The following is a 19,631-nucleotide window of genomic DNA, read 5'->3' as shown; positions in this document are numbered from 1 at the left end:
GTGGTCTATGCTTGTTAACAGGAGAGACTGCTTCTACAGGGATGGGATACACTTAAATAGAAAGGGTGCAAGAATATTTGGTGATGCTATCGAGGCAGTGTTAGGTGGGTCGGAAAATTGCTAGCTTGGTGGGATTCACAGACTAAAAGGTTAAAAGTAGCTGCAGACAGAGGTGAAGGTGATTCTTGTACTACTTCTATTAGAATAAGCAGCGGCCTGGAGCGAGGGGTGCTGGGGGTTTCAGAGACTGATGGCATTCATCTTGAAACAGGAGGGTATATGAAAGGCTAATATTGTTGGGATATCAGAGAGACGTGGTGTCGCACAGATACTAGGAATGCAGAATTGGAATTTGGGGAAGTACAATGTGTACAGAAAGGACAGACATGATAAGGAGGGAGGAGGTGTTATACTGTTAATTAAGAAAAACATAAAATCAAAAGAAGTGCATCCAGTTGATATAGATGAACAGTGCACTGTTAAGTCAGTTTGGTGTGACATAAGCACTGCGAAAGCAAAAATAAGAGGAGGAGTGTGTTTATAAGCCTAATGACTCGAATGAGTACAATGAATAATTGTACAGAGAAATAGAGTGGGCTAGTAAAACAATTGTCTTATAATGGGGGATTTTAACTTCCCATATATTGACTGGAACTTGTGGTTGGTCACTCGCACACTAGTAAGACTTTTGTAGATTTATTGGATGATTGTTTTCTGCAGCATCATGTTCAAGAGGCAACAAGAGAGGGTAAAACTCTTGATCTGGTTATCAGCAGTGATCATTCGTTTATTAAGAATTTGCAGATGAAGGAACCACTAGGTGGCAGTGATCACAGACTACTGATGTGGGATTTACTTAAAGATATAATTACCATCAGGAGTAAAGGAAAGGGTTTTTGCTTCCGTAAAAGTGAGTGCAGTGATCTCAGACAATTTTTAAATTCTGTACAGTGGGTCAATTGATGAGGTTAATCAACAGCAAATTCTGTGAGAAGCATTCAAGGAATTAATCGTGGAAGCTACTAAAAGTTTCATACCTATTAAGAAACATTGTTCAAGATTTAGGCCTAAATGGTTAACAAATGAACTAATCAGACTCCTGACAGAGAAGAAAAATGCATAGGATGCATATAAATTATCAGGCATCACAGAAGCCTGTGGCAGACTGTTTGTTCGTTATTTGGTTTTAGGAGCATTAGCAACTAAGGCCATATTGCTCCGGAGATATGTGGTGGTCATTCTCTGAACTGTCTGCATCCTCCGTATTTGGGGGTCACAGGCTCGAACACCGGTCTAATCAAGAAGCATCTGCTACACACTGCTGCTCCTGCCCACCTGGCTACAGAAGCGCCTCCCTATGGCAGATATAAGCTAGTCTGTAATCAAGTCACAAAGGAGGTTAGGCAGGCAAAGGTAGATTACGAGAAATCTTTGGCAAAGGATGATAAGAAAAACAGCAAGGATTTGATTTTTTTTACTTATATAAACTCTAAAAGGAAGGGGATTAATCTGATTGGTCCAATTATAAATGGTTCGACTGTTGATGATCCTGCTCAGATAGCAAACAAACTGAATGAGTATTTTTTAACTACATTCGCACATGAGGAGTTATTAAGGTTTGAAAATGCCAGAAGGTTATCAAATTGTAGCAGGGTGCTTAATGATTTTGTAAAAAATGAGAGAAAAGTGGAGGAGAAATTGTTGAAGTTAAACATAAGAAAGGCACCTGGGGTGAATGAGATCTATCCAGTTATATTAAAGGAGGTGGCAAAAGAAGTAAGCAAACCCTTAGCCATAATTATGAGAGCATCCTTGGACTCATGGGAGGTCCCAACAGACTGGAGATGTGCAAATATCCGTGGGGACCTCCCCTGAGTGGTTTTTTTTTTTTTTTTTGATTTGGTAGTTGTTGGCGCATCGGCTTCTGTGGCCATATTGCACCTCCCAAGGTTTTTGCAGTACAGTACTTTGATCCAAGCCTGAGGCGGGAATCGAACCCGCAACCTTTGGGTTGCTGGGCAGGTACTTGACCCACTCGGCTAGCCCGGTCGGCTCCCCTGAGTGGAGATCCCCAATTCACAAAGGGGGATTGAAGGATGACATGAGTAATTACAGGTAGTTAGTTTAATTTCTGTTCTGGGTAAAATAATGGAGTCACTGGTTAAAGATGCATTGCAGGATCATCTAAACAAGACTGCAACAATAATTCAGACACAGCATGGGTTTGTTAAGGGAAAGTCTTGTCTGACAAATCTGATTGGTTATTATGATGTGGTTACAAAGGAACTGGATGCAAAAAATAATTTTGATATCATATACTTGGATTTCAGGAAAGCTTTTGACACTGTTGCACATTGAATACTACTGTACAAATTGGAGCAGAATGGTATTAAGGGTAAATTGCTAGAATGGATAAAAGGATGGTTGAGTGAGAGAAGACAGAGGATGGTAATCAATGGGTGCTGCTCTTCATGGATTAATGTTATTAGTGGAGTCCCACAGGGTTCGGTGTTGGGTCCACTGTTGTTTTGTATATTTATCAATGATGTATATCGATGAAGGTGTATATCAGGCTTAGTGTCTTAGTTTGCAGATGATACAAAGGTTGGCACGGTTGTTAATGACAGTAATGGCAGTGTGCTACTGCAACAGGATCTAGAAAATTTGGGCAGATGGGCTGAGAAGTGGCAACTGAAGTTTAACCTTGAAAATGCAAAGTACTTCATATGGGTAGAAGTAACCCCACAGAAAAGTATCAACTGTGTGGTACTACACTTAAAGTGGTAGAAAATGAAAAAGACCTAGGAGTAATTGTGCAGTCAGATATGAAGTTTTCTGAGCAATGCAAACAGGCTGCTAAGGCATGTCATGTAGTTTTGTCAATGATATATAGGAATTTTGCTAGCAGGGAAAAGGAGGTGATTGTCCCTCTGTATAAAGCAATGGTCAGGCCACACCTTGAGTACTGCGTACAGGTTTAGAGGCCTAATTTTAGGAAGGATGTAGATTTGCTTGAGCGTGTACAGAGAATGGCAACAAGACTGGTCAGGGGGAATGATGGGATCCTCTTACCAAGAGAGGCTTAAGTTCTGCAAATTGCAGTGGCTGGAGACTAGGCACTTGCGAGGTGATCTGATTGAGGTGTATAAGGCCTTGAATGGGTTGAGCATGCTGAATTCTGTTGGGATTCTTCCACTTGTTCAGATTAGGAACCTAATGGGGAGCATAAATTCAAATTATGGAAAGATAGATATAGAATAGACTTGTGGAAATTTGCCTTTAGCCAGTGGGTGGTTAATTGCTGGAACAAACTTCGATCTACCATTGTGGAAGTTGATAGGTTAAATAAATTTGCAAAGGTCGCGGGTTCGATTCCCGCCTCGGGCTTGGATCAAAGTACTGCAAAAACCTTGCGAGGTGCAATATGGCCACAGAAGCCGATGCGCCAACAACTACCAAAAAAAATTAAATAAATAAATAAAATAAATTTAAGGAGGAACTGAACAAACATTTAGAAGGATTTGTATTGTAATTTTTTTTTTTTTTTTTTTGGCTGATGCTGCATAAGCTCATACACTTGCTTTCTTGCATCACATGCCACTACTATTACTACTACAACAGCCTTTAACCATGCGTTTTTATCTTTCACTTAATTAAATATTTCAGTTCTCGTGTCATCCTTTTACAGTACTTCCAAACTGGAACAAACGTGTTTCGGCCTCCAGGACAAATTCTTTAAACACTTCCCAAAATGCATTAGTAACAAACAGCATGTAATAATAACTACAATTAACATAGTTCAAGAAATACCCTAGTCTACCATAGACTCTCCTTCCTGTAATCAATGTCCTGATCTTTTCTTTTCACCACTGGATACTTGAATACTATCTATTAACAGGAGAGACTGATTTTACAAGGTTTGGTTTTTTTTTTTTTTTTTTTTTTTAGGAGCATTAGCAACTAAGGCCATATTGCTCCGGGGATATGCGGTGGTCATTCTCTGACCTTTCCATATCCTCCGTATTTGGTGGTGACGGGCTCGAACCCCGGTTTAATCAAGAAGCACATGCTACGCACTGCTGCTCCTTCCCACCTGGCTACGGAGGCGCCGATTTTACAAGGATGGGATACACTTATAATAGAAGGTTTGCAAGAATATTCGCTGATGCTATCGAAACACTGCAAATTGGGTCGGAAAACAAACTAATAGAATGAAGATGTATGCAGCCTAATATATTAACTAGAATCTCAGGCAAGGGTGAAAGATAAAGTGATTCTTGTATTGTTTCTATTGGAATGTGTAGCAGCATAGAAGGAAAGGTGCTAGATATTTCAAGGCCTGCTGTGATTCATCATGAAAATACACAAGTAAATACATGGGCTATGTTAGGGTAACTAAGAGTAAGAACAGGTACATGTGTACTTGCATGTACATTAATGCTAGGAGCATAGTTAATAAATTTAATGAGTTTGAAGTGCTAGTCAAGTCATCAAACGCAGACATTGTGGAGATATCAGAGACATGGTATCACTCATATATAAGGAATACAGAATTTGAATATGGGGTGTACAATGTGTACAGAAAGGTGCATAATGTTTCATGTCAGGTGGCACCAGGGGTTACCCCAACACCACATAGTAACTATGTGATGGGTACATGACTCTGAAAAGGCCAGATGTGTGGGTTAGTGAGTGTTTGTGTAAGGTTAGTGTTGGTCTGTTGTTCATTTGGGCTCAGCCTAGTGACCTGTGGAACACCACAGACTCCTAGAACCTAAGCTTACTAGGGAGAGCCACAAAAAAAGGAAAGGAGCACAAGTACGATAGTATGAGTGTGTATCTTTCACCCTTGCCTGAGATTCTAGTTAATATAAAGGGTTTTCCAATAGTAACGCTCGATGTTTGGCAACAGCGCATGACGAAGTCAACAGTCACACAGGTGGTATCTTTGGTAGCCGTATTCAGTTAGTCTCTGCATTTTATTATGGAGCGTTACACGACTGAGCAACGAGTCGAAATTGTAAAAAATTATTATCAAAACCAATGTTCTATTCGTCAAACGTTTCGTGCACTCCGTGCAGTTTATGGTGTCGACGAACGTCCTTCAGAATCCACAATTCGCCGTTTAATAAACAAATTCGAAGCAACTAGGTCTGTGGCAAATCTGAAAGTGCCTGTACGTCAGCGAAACGCAAGATCCATTGAAAATATTGCTGCAGTCCGGGAAAGTGTGCGTGAGAATCCGCAACAGTCCATTCCGCGTCGGGCTCAAGAACTTGGCCTGTCTTCGACGACAACTTGGCGAATCCTGCCACTGGATTTTTTTCTCTGGGGCTTTCTAAAATCCAAAGTCTATGCTAACAAACCACGGATGGTTGCCGCCTTAAAGGCCAACATTAGGCGCGTTATTGCTGAAATTGAGTATCCAGGATTAACCAAACCAGACAAAGCCGCGGCGGACATTTATCTGATATAATTTTTAAAACATAATGTTAACACATATACTTCATAATAAAAATAAAAATAGATCACTATCACTCTCACAATTTGTTTTATTGCGTTACAAAAATCGAGCGTTACTATTGGAAAGCCCTGTATTAGACTGCATACATCTTCATTAACTGCTGAGGAGGCCCATCCTCACCCTGGGAGGGGATTGCAAAGATGTGGTGGTGGTATCAGCCACCAGGCAAAAGGTAGGGTAGGAACCACCCAGGTTGAGGGCAGGGATAATAGAAAATCTCATAGGGTGGGGAGAGAAAGGACATAATGAAAGGGATCCCTATGGTTGTAGGTTGCTTCTCTAGATGAAGTGATCCCATACTAGACCAGCCAAACAGTCAGTGTCAGCATCCACACCAAAAGAAAAGCAAACAGGATGACATCAGCAGTGATGGTCCAGAAGGGCTCAGGGGGCCCCTTGGCCATCAGTCTTGTCTGGTGATGGGAACTGAAATTAATATGCAATTTATTTCATTCGCACATCTTTTATACTTTATTTTTTTTTTCATTTCTTTTAACATATATACAATATAAATAAATATATATATATATTTATTATTTTTTTTTTATCAAGCATCCATCATCCTCACTCACACCAGGTGGTATGTAATATAAACGTAAAAAAATTTTAATAAACAAAACTCAAGACCATTTAAGTAACTTACATTCTTAATAATAGAAGTAATGACATAATTAAATAGCAAGATAAATTAATTAAATATACAAGCACCCCCTATATGTCATGCAGCATACTGTATCTATTCAGCTGCATGCAACCCTGGCTGCATATCAGGTCCAGTCCCATAGTCAATTCAGGGGTAAGTCAAGTCATGTAAAGGCTCCAAGGAGCTATCATATAGAGAAAAGGAACAGTGCTATATATTTTTGTCAGCATGGTGGGATCACTCATGGTACTATTTCATATAGATTTTCAATCGGCAATTTATCAAGGGATTCTTGGGTTGGCTACTTTTAGAGAGTTCTGGAGTTTACTCTGTTTGTGGTCTCAGCAAATTGTGACTGGTATTGTGTAGATTGCCTGTTGCTGGGAGTACTGTTGTACAGAAAGGACAGCCAGGACAGCAGGGGGATCTGGAGTTATGACCAGGCAAACTGATGACTGTTTCAAATAATGGTTGGTGATGGAGTTCATTTTCAAGTAAGAAAAAAATTCAGCTGTCCAGACTCTAAAAACTTTGGAAAGCATACTAATACTATACTACTACTGAAATAAACAACATAGATGGTGTGCACATTTTAAAGAAGTCACTGACATTTGTGACCAGCCAAGAAGCAGAAGACCAGTCTATATGCATTGTAGATTTTGGAAGAAATGATTAAAAGACAAAACAATAACTATATATGCAATGATACAAAGCATGACTGAGGTGTTAAAATTAACCAATTTAAATTTTTTTTTTTTTTTCTTTTAGATTATAGGAAAATATGCTGCAAATGGATATTAAGCTGTTAACAAGATAAAATCTCCAGGCAGTAGAAGTGCCAAGACGATAACTTTAAAGAATATTTATTTTTAAAGGCCTGATAATGCCAAATACCTGATAGGTACAAAGGGCTATAAAACAAAATAATAAGGGATATGGCAGTACACCATGATGATAGTCCACCCACCCACAGCCTGCATGACTCAGATGAAAAATTCAGACCTTGGGTGACAAGTTTGTTTCATCCTGCACGCAGAGGCGGATTTAACGGCAGGTGCACCGGGCGTGCGCCCTGGGCCCCGACTTCTGAAGGGCCCATGCAAAACCGCAACAAATTAGTTGAACTAATATGTTCAACTATTAGTTCAAAACTTTGTGATTATTATTATGCTATTATTAATTATATTATACATATATTATATTCAAATTTTATTGGAAATAAAACATTAATAGTACATAATATTTTTTATTTATTTAAAAAAATGGTTAACATGTATTTTTATTTTCCCTGCCTCTCTCTTTTTTTTAAGGGGCCCAATATTTTCTTCTGCGCCTGGGGCCTCAACTGATCTTAATCCGCTACTGGCTGCATACAGTCCAGACTTGGCTCTCATTTTTTTTGGACAACAGATATCTTCATTGAAAACACTTTTTTGGTGATGAGGAGCTGAAATACAATGACAGACTGACTTAAATAGTGCCCATCCTTTTTACAATAATTCATATGCAAGTTGGAAAGAATGAAGGCAAAAACAGAATAATGTATATATGCTTCTCAATGTCTGTCTAATAAATGATATACATTCAACTTCATATCTGTTGTATTTATACTTTGATGAACCTATCTTTGTATCAACATGAGAGATTAGAATCTCTGTGCTAATCTCAAACAATGACACATGACATCATGTCTAAAATGTGGTTGTCATCTATTTACAAATTCTTGACGTAAAAATTTGAAAAATTACTGACATTACCTTTCAAAAATGGGAACACTTTGTTTACTAAGGAATTACATTATGAAAACAGTGAATATTTACAAAATTATACACAAATTAAAAGCGAAGAAAGCTTGACCACTGACAGGAAGTTTGAACAGAATAGCGTACCGTACTAACTGTAATAACAAAGTATCAATATCGTTTATTAATGCAGAGAGAATATTGTTCAATAAGTTATTCTCGGCAATTACCAAAGTCAGCTGACTCACTCGTGGATTTATGGCAAAGGGCATAGTCAATGAAATGTGTTTATATATTTTTTTTTTTCAAGACGTTTAGTTTACTATTTGGGCAATCTATGTAGAAATACAAAATCTCACTGTGGCTTCGTATACTAAACGTTCAATAATAAATTTTATGCATTCTATAGTAACACATGTATTTGGTTATCACTATAACCACAGTTGGCATTGCAAACTCACCTACACCATACTTGGCCCGATCAGATACAGGAAACCAAGTCATATCGAAGTTACAAAAATTACACATATATCTAGAAATTTTATTATTTTTTTAAGGGTGCATATATCTACCAAACTTCCAAAGTTATTAAACGTTTTCCGCACCCATGCCTAGTGGCCGCCATGACTTTTATAAAAACTGAACACTGTTGAGCAACTTCCTCTTCCGTTTGTCACTAGATGGCATTTAATTTGCCAGCCGGTGATCTTAGTGAAGTAAATGGACTTATTAGTTTCCGTATTTTTTTTTTCTTAATTTAAAATGTCGGTCTTCTGGTATGTTGTCGTACAGATAATACCGTTGATTCATTTAGATAAAATTATGTTAGCATTAATTTTTCCCCCATACTCGAAATGTAAAGCATATTTGAATGCTCCAACGTTCGAATATGGTGCCGTATTCCCATTGCATATTGTAAACCTTCCTATAAGTTATCTATCCGGCTGCATATCCCTTTCCATTGATGCAGCAGCTGCTGTTCCTTAATTTAATCCAAAATTAATTGAAACTTCAGTTTAGCTCCACTCCAGCCTTGCACTGAAATGGGCGGGGTGGAATGCGGTGGACACTGTCCGCTTCAGTTCATAGATTTGGCGCAGCCTATATTGATATTACTGGGGGCACAGAGAAGTAATACTCTGGGAGTTGGGTATATCTTACAGAATACAGAGATGTTACTGAATAAATAAACAGAATATGATAAACATTCAACGCTGCCTAATTTAGAAAGGCCACCTCTAGCTCCAACTCATCATTAGGTGTGTGTTTTAATGAATGAACTCGCGGCGGGTCAAGTCTTATTCGCGTCTAGCAAGGGCATTTGTGAATGTTCCATATATATATATATATATATATATATTTTTTTTTTTATTTTATTTTTTTTTATTTTACTACTTAAATTTATTATTTTTTATTTTGATTTTGATTACACCATACATTGACTCCTATTCTTAGGTCTTCAGTGAGTTCATAATTAATGAGAATTCCTTTACTTATAGTCCAGCAGTTTGAAGAAAAATATTAGCATTTAAATTATAAAGAAGGATCACTACATAGTTGCATTTTCATTGTACGCTATATAGTCGTAGACTCGTGGTACATTTTTTGTTGTACCATGGGACTACATAATGTATATAGTGACCTTTATAATTTAAATATTAATTTTAATTATCTGTTACCCATTTTTGGAAGGTATGTATTCTTTTCTCACAAATTCTTTATACATTGTAGTAACCTACAAAGAGATGTGGGACCATGTTGTATTCCCCTTGATTTTTATTTTTTTATTTTACATAATTTAAATAACAGTTATATATATATTTAAATTGAATAATTAATAAACACATTAATAATTAATGGCAGTGTGCTACTGCAACAGGATCTAGATAATTTGGGCAAATGGGCTAAGAAGTGGCAACTGAAGTTTAACCTTGACAAATGCAAAGTACTGCATATGGGTAGAAGTAACCCCAGAGAAACGTACCAACTGTGTGTTACTACACTTAAGGTGGTAGAAAATGAAAAAGACCTGGGAGTAATTGTGCAGTCAGATATGAAGTTTTCTGAGCAATGCAGACAGGCTGACAGGGCAGGTCATGGGGTTTTGTCAATGATATATAGGAATTTTGCTAGCAGGGAAAAGGAGGTGATTATCCCTCTGTATAAGGCAATGGTCAGGCCACGCCTTGAGTACTGCATACAGGTCTGGAGGCCTCATTTTAGGAAGGATGTAGATTTATTTGAGCATGTACAGAGAAGGGCAACAAGATTGGTGAGGGGAATGAAGGGATCCTCTTACTAAGAGAGGCTTAACTTCTGCAAATTGCAGTGGCTGGAGATTAGGCACTTGTGCGGTGATCTGATTGAGGTATATAAAGCCTTGAATGGGTTGAGCACGCTGAATTCTGATGGGATCCTTCCACTTGTTCAGATTACGAACCTAAGGGGGCATAAATTCAAATTAAGAAAAGACAGATGTAGAATAGATGTGAGGAAATTTGCCTTTAGCCAGTGGGGTGGTTAATTGCTGGAACATACTTCCATCTGTCGTTGTGGAAGTTGATAGGTTGAATAAATTTAAGGAGGAACTGGACAGACATTTGGAGGGAATGGTGTGATTTTTTTTGGCTGATGCTGCATAAGCTCATACACTTGCTTTCTTGCATCACATGCCACTACTACATCTTCACTGATGCAGTGAAATGCTATTTTTTAGTTATCTGAATTCTGCATATGGACAATGCCTTTTAATTAACCCACTATTACAGTTACAAATTTGTTTTAATAATTAAAAAGTACAAACATGTGAAAATTTGAGATTTTGGCATGGGTTTAAGGTATAAATTCTCTACACATATAGAGAATTTACCTTTAAGCCAGGAAGATACAAATCCAAAAATATATGCAGAAGAACAAGTTAGACATCAACACAGAAATAAGCAAAATATAATCTTTTGACAAGCTTTTCCAATATTTAAAAATACAGATCCATATTAAACTTAGATGTACAAAACAGGCATTACATTACAAAAAAATGAAATTAATTGCAATAATCAAACCTAAAGAGAAAGTCCTTTCCAAATCATTTTCAAGTGCTACCCGTTTCACGCTGTTTACTATAATTGACTTAATTAAAAAAATACTGGAAAGAGTTAAACAAACATGTTGAATAAATTTTACCCAGACACTAAACAAACTTGTTTACATGAACGTTATTTTGTCAGTTCGAGAACTCTTCCCTCCTAGGTATGCTATAGATGGTAATATTTTGAAGTGTACCAAATACCAGGGCGCCTCCGTAGCCAGGTGGGAAGGAGCAGCAGTGCGTAGCACACGCTTCTTGATTAGACCGGGGTTCGAGCCCCTCACCACCAAATACAGAGGATGTGGAAAGGTCGGGAATGACCACCGCATATCCCCGAGCAATATGGCCTTAGTTGCTAATGCTCCAAATAACAAACAAAACAAAAAACAAAACCAAATACCAGTGAAAGTTTGTAAACAGTAATACTTGTTCCAAAGTGTCATTATTTTCAGCAGTCCTTGGATAATTTATTATTATTATTACTAGCCATGTAGTGCAAGGAAGTCTGAGGCTTATGCTGCATCAGCTAAAAAAAATTTCGAAGTTACCCTGAGAGAGAGAGAGAGTTAGTTAGTTAGTTATTTGGTTTTTTAGGAGCATTAGCAACTAAGGCCATATTGCTCCGGGATATGCGGTGGTCATTCCCTGACCTTTCCGCATCCTCCGTATTTGGTGGTGACGGGCTCGAACCCCGGTCTAATCAAGAAGCGTGTGCTACGCACTGCTGCTCCTTCCCACCTGGCTACGGAGGCGCCTGAGAGAGAGAGAGAGTCAGAAGTAGTAGTAGAAGGGAACCACCAAGAAAGAGAAGAATTATGATATCGAGCTCAAGACCCTGAGTGTGCCAAGCCCATACATCACCAGATGTGAGCCCTTTCTTGGGATTTTTTACCCCAAAGAATTTGCTTTCATATCAGCTCAGTAGTGGTTATACTGCACCTGACAGGTGATGGTTTTTTTTTTTTTTTTTTTTTTATTTCTAAACACATGTTTTTTTTTTTTGTTTTTTTTTGTTAGGGACATGAAATTTTGAACCAGCAGGGGCTCACATCTGGTGAGTATGGGCTTGGCACACCCAGGAGCTGAATATCATCATTCTTCGCTTTCTTGGCGATTCCCTTCTACTTCTCCCGCCACCAGGGTAACTCAGAATTTTTTTTTTTTTTTTTGTCTGGTGCAGCGTAAGCCTCAGACTTCCTTGCACGATATAGCTAATAATAATAATAATAATAACAGCTTTGTGCATGTATATATGTACATCAGATGGTATCAGTCATTTCTGTGTTAAAGGTTATTTCAAATTTTGCATAATGTTACATAAATAATATTTAAAAAACTACATATGCACACCAGTAAATCCTGGGATTTTCCCATTCACTCTGGTAAAAGTCCATATATTCTCCATTATCTGAGTGAAGTATTATATATTAAACTCAAATTATTATCAGATTTTGTTTTATTTCAGACTTTTACTGTTCTGATACGATAAATCAGTGTTTATTCTATTATAGGCCAGGTAACTGTGATGAGCAACAGCTATAAAGGCAAATACACTGGGCATCAAATTAGAAAGACTTGTCATGGAAGATTAACCTTTCAAATGTTAATTGTTACTAATTGGGTTGGTAGATCACTCAATAGCATAAACATTTCTCTGTTTCCTAATGACTGCTTTCAACAGAAACATGTAAGTGAGCAACAAGAGAAAGCAATAGGCTTTATCTGGTTATCAGCACTGATCATGACATTATTTAGTCAAAGAAATAACTAGTCAAAGATAAAGGAAGGGAGTGTTGTTTTTCCAAAGGTATTGATAATAGTCTCAGACATTTTTAAACTCTTTTTAATTGAACCAAATGATTTTGAAAAATGTAAATGACAAATCGGACTTTTTCAGAGAATTAATCGTGAAGGCCACTAAGCATTTATAAATTTTTAAAATAATACCAACTAAGAAATATTAGTAGAGGCATATGATGCAAGAAAGCAAGCTTATATAGCATCAGCCAAAAAAAAAAACCGTGCCCATTCCACCCATCCATTCACTCCAAATGCTTGTCTAGTTATACCTTGAACTTATTTAAGTTTTTGACCACCACTACAACAGATGGAAGTTTGTTTCATCTATCAACTACCCGCTGGCTAAAGGCAAGTTTCCGCACATATATTCTACAATTGTCTTTCCTCAATTTGTATTTATGACCCCTCAGTGTTGTACCACACAGTTCGTACATTACTCTGGGGTTACTGCTACCCATATGCATTACTTTACATTTGTTAATACAGTGGATTCCGGTTATTTGGGCCACCGGTTAATCGGGGCAGCCGTTTATTTGGGGCAAATCTTAAAAAACAGAACCCAATCGAGAAAATAGCCAGGGTTTACTTCGCTTAATTGGGACAACATGCTGTTTAATCGGGGCAGAAGACCACAGCACTGGAGATTACCCTGTGATTGTCTCCGACGGTACCACGTGGTTCGGTCAAAATTTTGGAGGTCACAACCATAAAACAATAAAAACAATTAACAGTCACCTGTTGGGCTTTTCTATTAGTGCAATCTATCATAAATAAATAGTAAACTCGATCTTATTGAATTTGTGATAATACCGACAGCTGGAGTTCTGTGGGTTATTGTGGTGATATGTGTTTACACTTCCATGGAATCTTCAATCATATAAAAAAATTAATTTTCAGAATCTTCTCTTCATTCCTATTTTTAAAGCTTCGTAAAATTGTTACTCCGTTCTCACTTGTGCGTATCGCGTTACTTGCAATTTGTGTGTGCCGTGTTCTTTGTCATTGATTGTGTATCATTTTACTGTTTTAAATTTTAACCCCCACCCACCGACAAATGTCAGTGAACAGAAATGTTAACGAGTTAATATGTACATATTACAGTATGTATTAATTATTCCGATTATCACGTATATTCTTGCGATTTTCGTGTATCATTTAATTTTTTTAATTGGTAAGGTTACAAAGGGTAAATTTGTGCTTAATATATTTTTACTTTTATAGCTGTGGATAATATTCCTCCAATTCTTGCTAATTAGAATCGCTGTTTAATAGAATTAAAATTCAATTCACAAACGTGATCACAATGACCGGCGCTTACTACACATCATATAGTGAACGGTACTTTATCGTAACGTGATTTGATTGTACGTTTTTTTTTTTACTTTACTTTTTTTTCGGATAATTGGGGAAGCCGCTTAATCTGGCCAAAATGCACTAGTCCCGATGTGGCCCAATTAACCGGAATCGACTGTATTAAACTTCAGTTGCCACCTCTCAGCCCATCTGATCAACTTTTATCGATCCCGTTGCAGTAGTATATTATCGTTACTGTCATTATCAGCCCTGCCAGCCTTCATATCATCTGCAAACTTAGATACTAACCATGATATATCTTCATCAATGTCATTGATCAATACAGAAAACAACAATAGGCCCAAAACCAAGGCCCGGAGGACTCCACTGATAATATTAGTCCACTAAGAGCAGTGTCTACTGATTCCCACTGTCTTTCCTAGCATTAGCGTTAGTAGAGTCGTATAATGCAAGAAAGCAAGCTTATATAGCATCAGCCAAAACAAAAAAAAAAAAAACTCATTCCCATTTCACCCATCCATTCACTGCAAATGTTTGTTTAGATCTGCCCTAAACTTATTTAATTTGCTGACCTCCGCTGCAACAGATGGAAGTTTCTTCCAACTATCAACCACCCTCTGGCTAAAGGCGAATTTCCGCACATCTATTCTACAATTGTCTTTCCTCAATTTGAATTTATGCTCCCTCAGGTGAGTAATCTCAGCAAGAGGAAGAATCCCATTAGCATCGAGCTTGCTCAATCCATTCAAGGCATTATACACCTCAATTAGATCACCTCACAGTTACCTATTTTTCAGAAGCTACAATTTGCAGAACTTAAGCCTTTCTTGGTAATATTTAAAAATATTACCAATTTCCGCTCACCAATTTCGTTGCCCTTCTCTGTACTTGTTCCAGCAGCTCTACATATTTCCTAAAATGAGGCCTCCAGACCTGTACACAGTACTCAAGGTGTAGCCTAACCATTGCCTTACACAAGGGGACAATCACCCCCTTATCCCTAATAGCAAAATTCCTGTATATCATTGACAAGACACCATGAGCTACTTGTGCAGCCTTTTTGCACTGCTCAAAAAACTTCATATCTGAATGCACAATTACACCCTAGGTCCTTTTCAGTCTCCACTACCCTGAGTATAGTGCCACTTAGGTGGTACATTACCCTGGGGTTATTGCTACCAATATGCAGTACTTTACATATGGCAACGTTAAGCATCAGTTGCCACCTTTCAGCCCATCTGCTCTACGTTTCCAGATCCTGTTGCAGTAGCGTACTATCATTACTGTCATTAACAGTAATGATAGTACGCTATCATTGCTGTCATTAACAACCCTGCTAACCTTTGTATCATCTGCAAACTTAGACATTAAGCCTGATATACCTTCATCAATATCATTGATAAATACCAAAAACAACCATATGCCCAAGCCCAACACAGAACCCTGGGGGACTCCACTAATAACATTAGTCCACGAAGAGCAGTGTCCGTTGATAACCAGTGTCTGTCTCCTCCCAATCAACCATCCTTTTATCCATTGCCCTTAATGCCATACTTCTCCAATTTGTACAGTAGTCGTCCATGTGCCACAGTATCAAAAGCTTTCCTAAATTCCAACTATATGACATCAAAATTATTCTTTGCATCCAGTTCCTTTGTGACCACATCATAGTATCCAATCAAATTTGCCAGACAAGACTTCCCTTAACAAACCTGGATTATTACTGCAGTCTTGTCTAGATGATCCTGCATCGCTTCCTTAATCAGTGTCTCCATTATTTTCCGTGAGAGAGAAATTAGACTAAACAGATCTGTAATTACCCCGTGTCACCCTTTGATCTCCCTTTGTGAATTGGGGACACATTTGCATATCTAAGTCCAAGGAACTTTCATAATTATGGCTAAGGGTTTGCCTACTTCCTTTGCTGCCTCCTTTAATTTACCTCCTTTAATAAACTGGATAGATCCCATCCACCCCAAGTGCCTTACTTATGTTTAACTTCAACGATTTCTCCTCCACTTTGCTCTCAGTTATTACAAAATCACTTACCTCCCTGTTAAAGTTTGATAAACCTCTGGCATTCCCCTCATTGAATAACTGCATGTGTGAATGTAAATGCAAAATACTCATTGTTTATCAGCTACCTGAGCATGATCATCAATAGTCAAACCATCTATGTTAAGTGGACCAATCTGATTTATCCCTTTCCATCTAGAGCAGTGTTTCCCAACCTTTTTTTAATTATCACCCCCTAAAGCACTTTTTTAGACAATTTTTTTTCTAATCGCCTCCATGAAATTTTAAACAAGAAAATACTTGAAAAGGTTGTTTATGCATGGGTAATGCAAACAACTCTTTCATACTCTTAGACATTTAGTCAAGAAATATATGTAGAAGAAAATACTTTATGCTCACTCTTTTTATTCAATCGGATACCTGAGCCTGATGCTACTTAGCTAAAAGTACGATTTTCGTAAGTTTAATTTTAATGTCTCCTCTTTAACATATATCAAATCTGTTTCTTACCTTTTTTAAGAAAATTTTTTTAGCATATATCAAATTCTGTTTCTTACCTTTAATTCAATGAGTTCTTGAATTAGGCGCCTCTGTAGCCAGGTGGAAAGGAGCAGCAGTGCGTAGCACACGCTTCTTGATTAGACCAGGGTTCGAGCCCGTCACCACCAAATACGGAGGATGCGGAAAGGTCAGGGAATGACCACCGCATATCCCGGAGCAATATGGCCTTAGTTGCTAATACTCCAAATAACAACAACAACATCTTCTTGAATTTCTTCACTAGCAGACCTGGCATCACATCCAATTACATCTAACATCCATGGCTTCTCTTCAAAAGAAAATAAATCAGAAAAAAATCTCTTGGCTGAGAGGGGAATCCTTGCTTAGGTTGAGTGGGGTAGACCAATTGTCTATCTTCTTTATGTTCTCTCTGTTCAGCTTTGCTTTCACACAGGCTTCTGAGTCTTTGATGGTATTTTTTGGTCAAGCAGGCCTTAATTTCCTTGTGCTGTAACTGCTGAGCCTGCATCATCCCCAAGTATTTGTAGGCCTCTCCCTCTACTATGGCTTCGACCTCTTTACCAGTCTGCAGCTGGTAGTTTCGGTTGACTAATTTTTCCTGGTGCAATCCGTGGGTCTTGCATTTCTCTAGACCAAATTCCATCCTAATATCATCGCTGAATTCTTCGGTGATCTGGAGTAATTGCTGGAGCTGCTTCTCGGTTTCTGCATGGAGCTTGATGTCATCCATGTACATCAAGTGGGTGAGGGTATACGGGCTCTTCTTTCCTTCTTTGACGTTATATCCATCTGTACTTGCTACTGTTGAGCATGGTGGATAGTGGGTTGAGTGCTAGAAAAAACCACAGTTGGCTCAGAGCATCTCCCTGAAAGATTCCTCTTCTAATGGGGATTGGCCTGGCTGTGATATTCTCGATCTTAATGGTGGTACTCCATTTCGCCATTGTTGCTCCTAGGAAGTTTGTCACTATCGGATTGACCTTGTAGATCTTCAGGGTCTGTATTAGCCAGCTATAAGGAACGGAGTCAAAGGCCTTACGGTAATCGATGTAGGCCGAGTATAGGTTGCGGTGCTTCTTGTAGGCTTGCTCTATAACTGTGGCATCTATGGTTAATTGCTCCTTGCATCGTTTGCTCCTCCGCTTGCATCCTTTCTGCTGTTTGGCCATTATGTTCTGACTCTCTAAGTGGTCTGATATCTTCTTGGTTATGCAACTGGTCATGATCTTGTACATTGTTGGGAGGCAGGTGATTGGCCAGTGTTTCGCCGGGTTTCTTGTATCTTCATCTTTAGGCTTCAGATATGTGACTCCTTCAGTGAGAAACTTCGGGATTATCTCCGAGTGTCTTATCATTCAAGTGAACTGCTCTGCTAGGTGCTTGTGTGTGTGCAGGTGAGCTTCTTCTACCAGTAGTTGTGGATGTTATCAATTCCTGGAGTTCGCCGGTTGTAAGAGTTCTTGATCGTCTGTTTTATTTCTTCCTCCCAAATCTCCCACTCTCTCATTTCTTGTATATCCTGGGTTTTCTTGCATTCTAGTTCTATCCAGGGGGCTCGGCTGTTATGTCTTACTTCCTGCTCCATATCTTTCCCCAAAACTCCTCAATCTGCTTCTGGTCCGTTCCCTTCTTTCCCATCTTCTCTGAGACTCCTGTAGAAGCCTCTTTGGTCCTCATCGAAGTGTTGGTTGTTTTTTTCCTCTGGGAGCTCTCTTGGCACAGTCTCTTCCTGAGTGCAAGGAGATCCTGCTTCAATGTGTCCAAATACTCCCCTATTCTCTGATTTTTTTTGTCTCATGTTTGCTGTGGACACTATCTCACTTGTGGATGCACTTCACTTTTCCAATTATTTCTTACTCCTATTGCCCCATTGGTATTGTTTCAATTGGCCTATCTTGACTCTTAATTCTTCTATCTTTTGCTGAAGTCTTCTTTCCCAAGCTGGCGCTTCCTTCTGTTTTTGGTTCTTCTGCTGCTGGTCTCTCGTTTCTCTTCCAGGGCTCCTAGTGGCTGCTACGGCAACAACATACATGGCTGTGTGGATGACCTCCAGTGTTGCACCATTGTTGTTGAGGTAATGCGATATTATTTGCCGATTGAGGTGGTCTGTGATTCTCCACGAGATGCTATTCGGCTTCTGCTTCAGTATCACATGAGTCTTTGTGGGGTAGATTCCTTCGAATTCTGTTAGGACCTTCTTCCACTTGTCCTCTATTCTGGATATCTTGACCTCCTCTCTTTCCTCTTCAGCTGCTGTGGGTTATATTTCTTCTTGCTCTTCCTTCTCTGGTTTGGTGGTAGTATGTTCTTCCTCTTCTGGTTCCGTATTCTTTTTCCTTTGTAGTTGATCGCTCACGTCCTGCTTGATTTTTTCCAAAATTACAGGATCTATCAGGTTGTTATTATTATTATTGCTCTTATATTATTTCTCCCTGATTGGGGGTTCCACCTCGTGACAAGTACACAGGGTGGTTGTTGTTATGTCTGGTGTTACTGTTGGTCGAGGAACTCTCTGATTATCCTACAGGTGTTCTGGATTGCGAATTTCTGGAGTTCCTTGTAGGTGTTCGCTGGAGACCTATTGCTGCTAGGCTGTTATTTAGGGTCTTTGGCACCATACCTATGGTTGACACAATGATTGGGATGGTCGTTACTTGTTTGCATATGCCACATCTCTTTTATCTCCTGTCTTTACTATATCAATCAGATAGGTAGCCCTTTCCTTCTTGTCCACAAGGGTTATGTCCAGTCTGTTGTGCAGTATTGTCCTATCCGTTATTATGGCGTGGTCCCAGTAAAGCTTGTGGGTTGGGGTCTCTTGTAGTGCAGTACACTTTCTTCGATCAACTGGTATTTCCTTGCTAGCTTCTGATGTATTATCCTGGCCACCTGGTCGTGTCTATGAGTGTACTCAGTCTGGGTGATCACCTTGCATCCCACAGTGATGTGTTGGATCATTTCTGAGGCCAGGTGGTATCGTTGACA

At 38.8% G+C, this 19,631-nt stretch overlaps 2 protein-coding genes across 7 annotated transcripts in view; one reads left to right on the top strand and one right to left on the bottom strand.

Annotated features, from left to right (window-relative positions):
- The window catches only part of mbc (dedicator of cytokinesis protein myoblast city), a 966,604-nt gene extending 958,129 nt beyond the window's left edge, over nucleotides 1–8,475 (bottom strand). Inside the window, exon 1 of the mRNA XM_090373417.1 lies at nucleotides 8,371–8,475. Coding sequence (XP_090229543.1) covers nucleotides 8,371–8,437 — 67 coding nt within the window. The 5' untranslated portion in view covers nucleotides 8,438–8,475. The remainder of the gene's footprint in view (nucleotides 1–8,370) is intronic.
- Nucleotides 8,476–8,577: 102 nt separating this feature from the next.
- Nucleotides 8,578–19,631, top strand: part of LOC150085649 (cilia- and flagella-associated protein 206) — a 465,016-nt gene continuing 453,962 nt past the window's right edge. For 5 of the 6 annotated variants that reach the window (XM_090373412.1, XM_090373415.1, XM_090373413.1 and 2 more), the window contains exon 1: nucleotides 9,115–9,168. The gene's annotated coding sequence lies outside the window, so the exon portion shown is untranslated. Of the gene's footprint in view, nucleotides 8,626–9,114; nucleotides 9,169–19,631 lie in introns of those variants that run through there. The other variant, XM_090373411.1, reaches the window with a different exon arrangement.

The sequence above is a fragment of the Mastigoproctus giganteus genome, chromosome 5, assembly GCF_048544385.1.
Source record: "Mastigoproctus giganteus isolate SK-2022 chromosome 5, ASM4854438v1, whole genome shotgun sequence".
NCBI classification, from domain to species: Eukaryota; Metazoa; Arthropoda; class Arachnida; order Uropygi; family Thelyphonidae; genus Mastigoproctus; species Mastigoproctus giganteus.
Note: the sequence above shows the minus strand (reverse complement) of the source record. Positions and strands in the feature narration are given on the sequence as shown.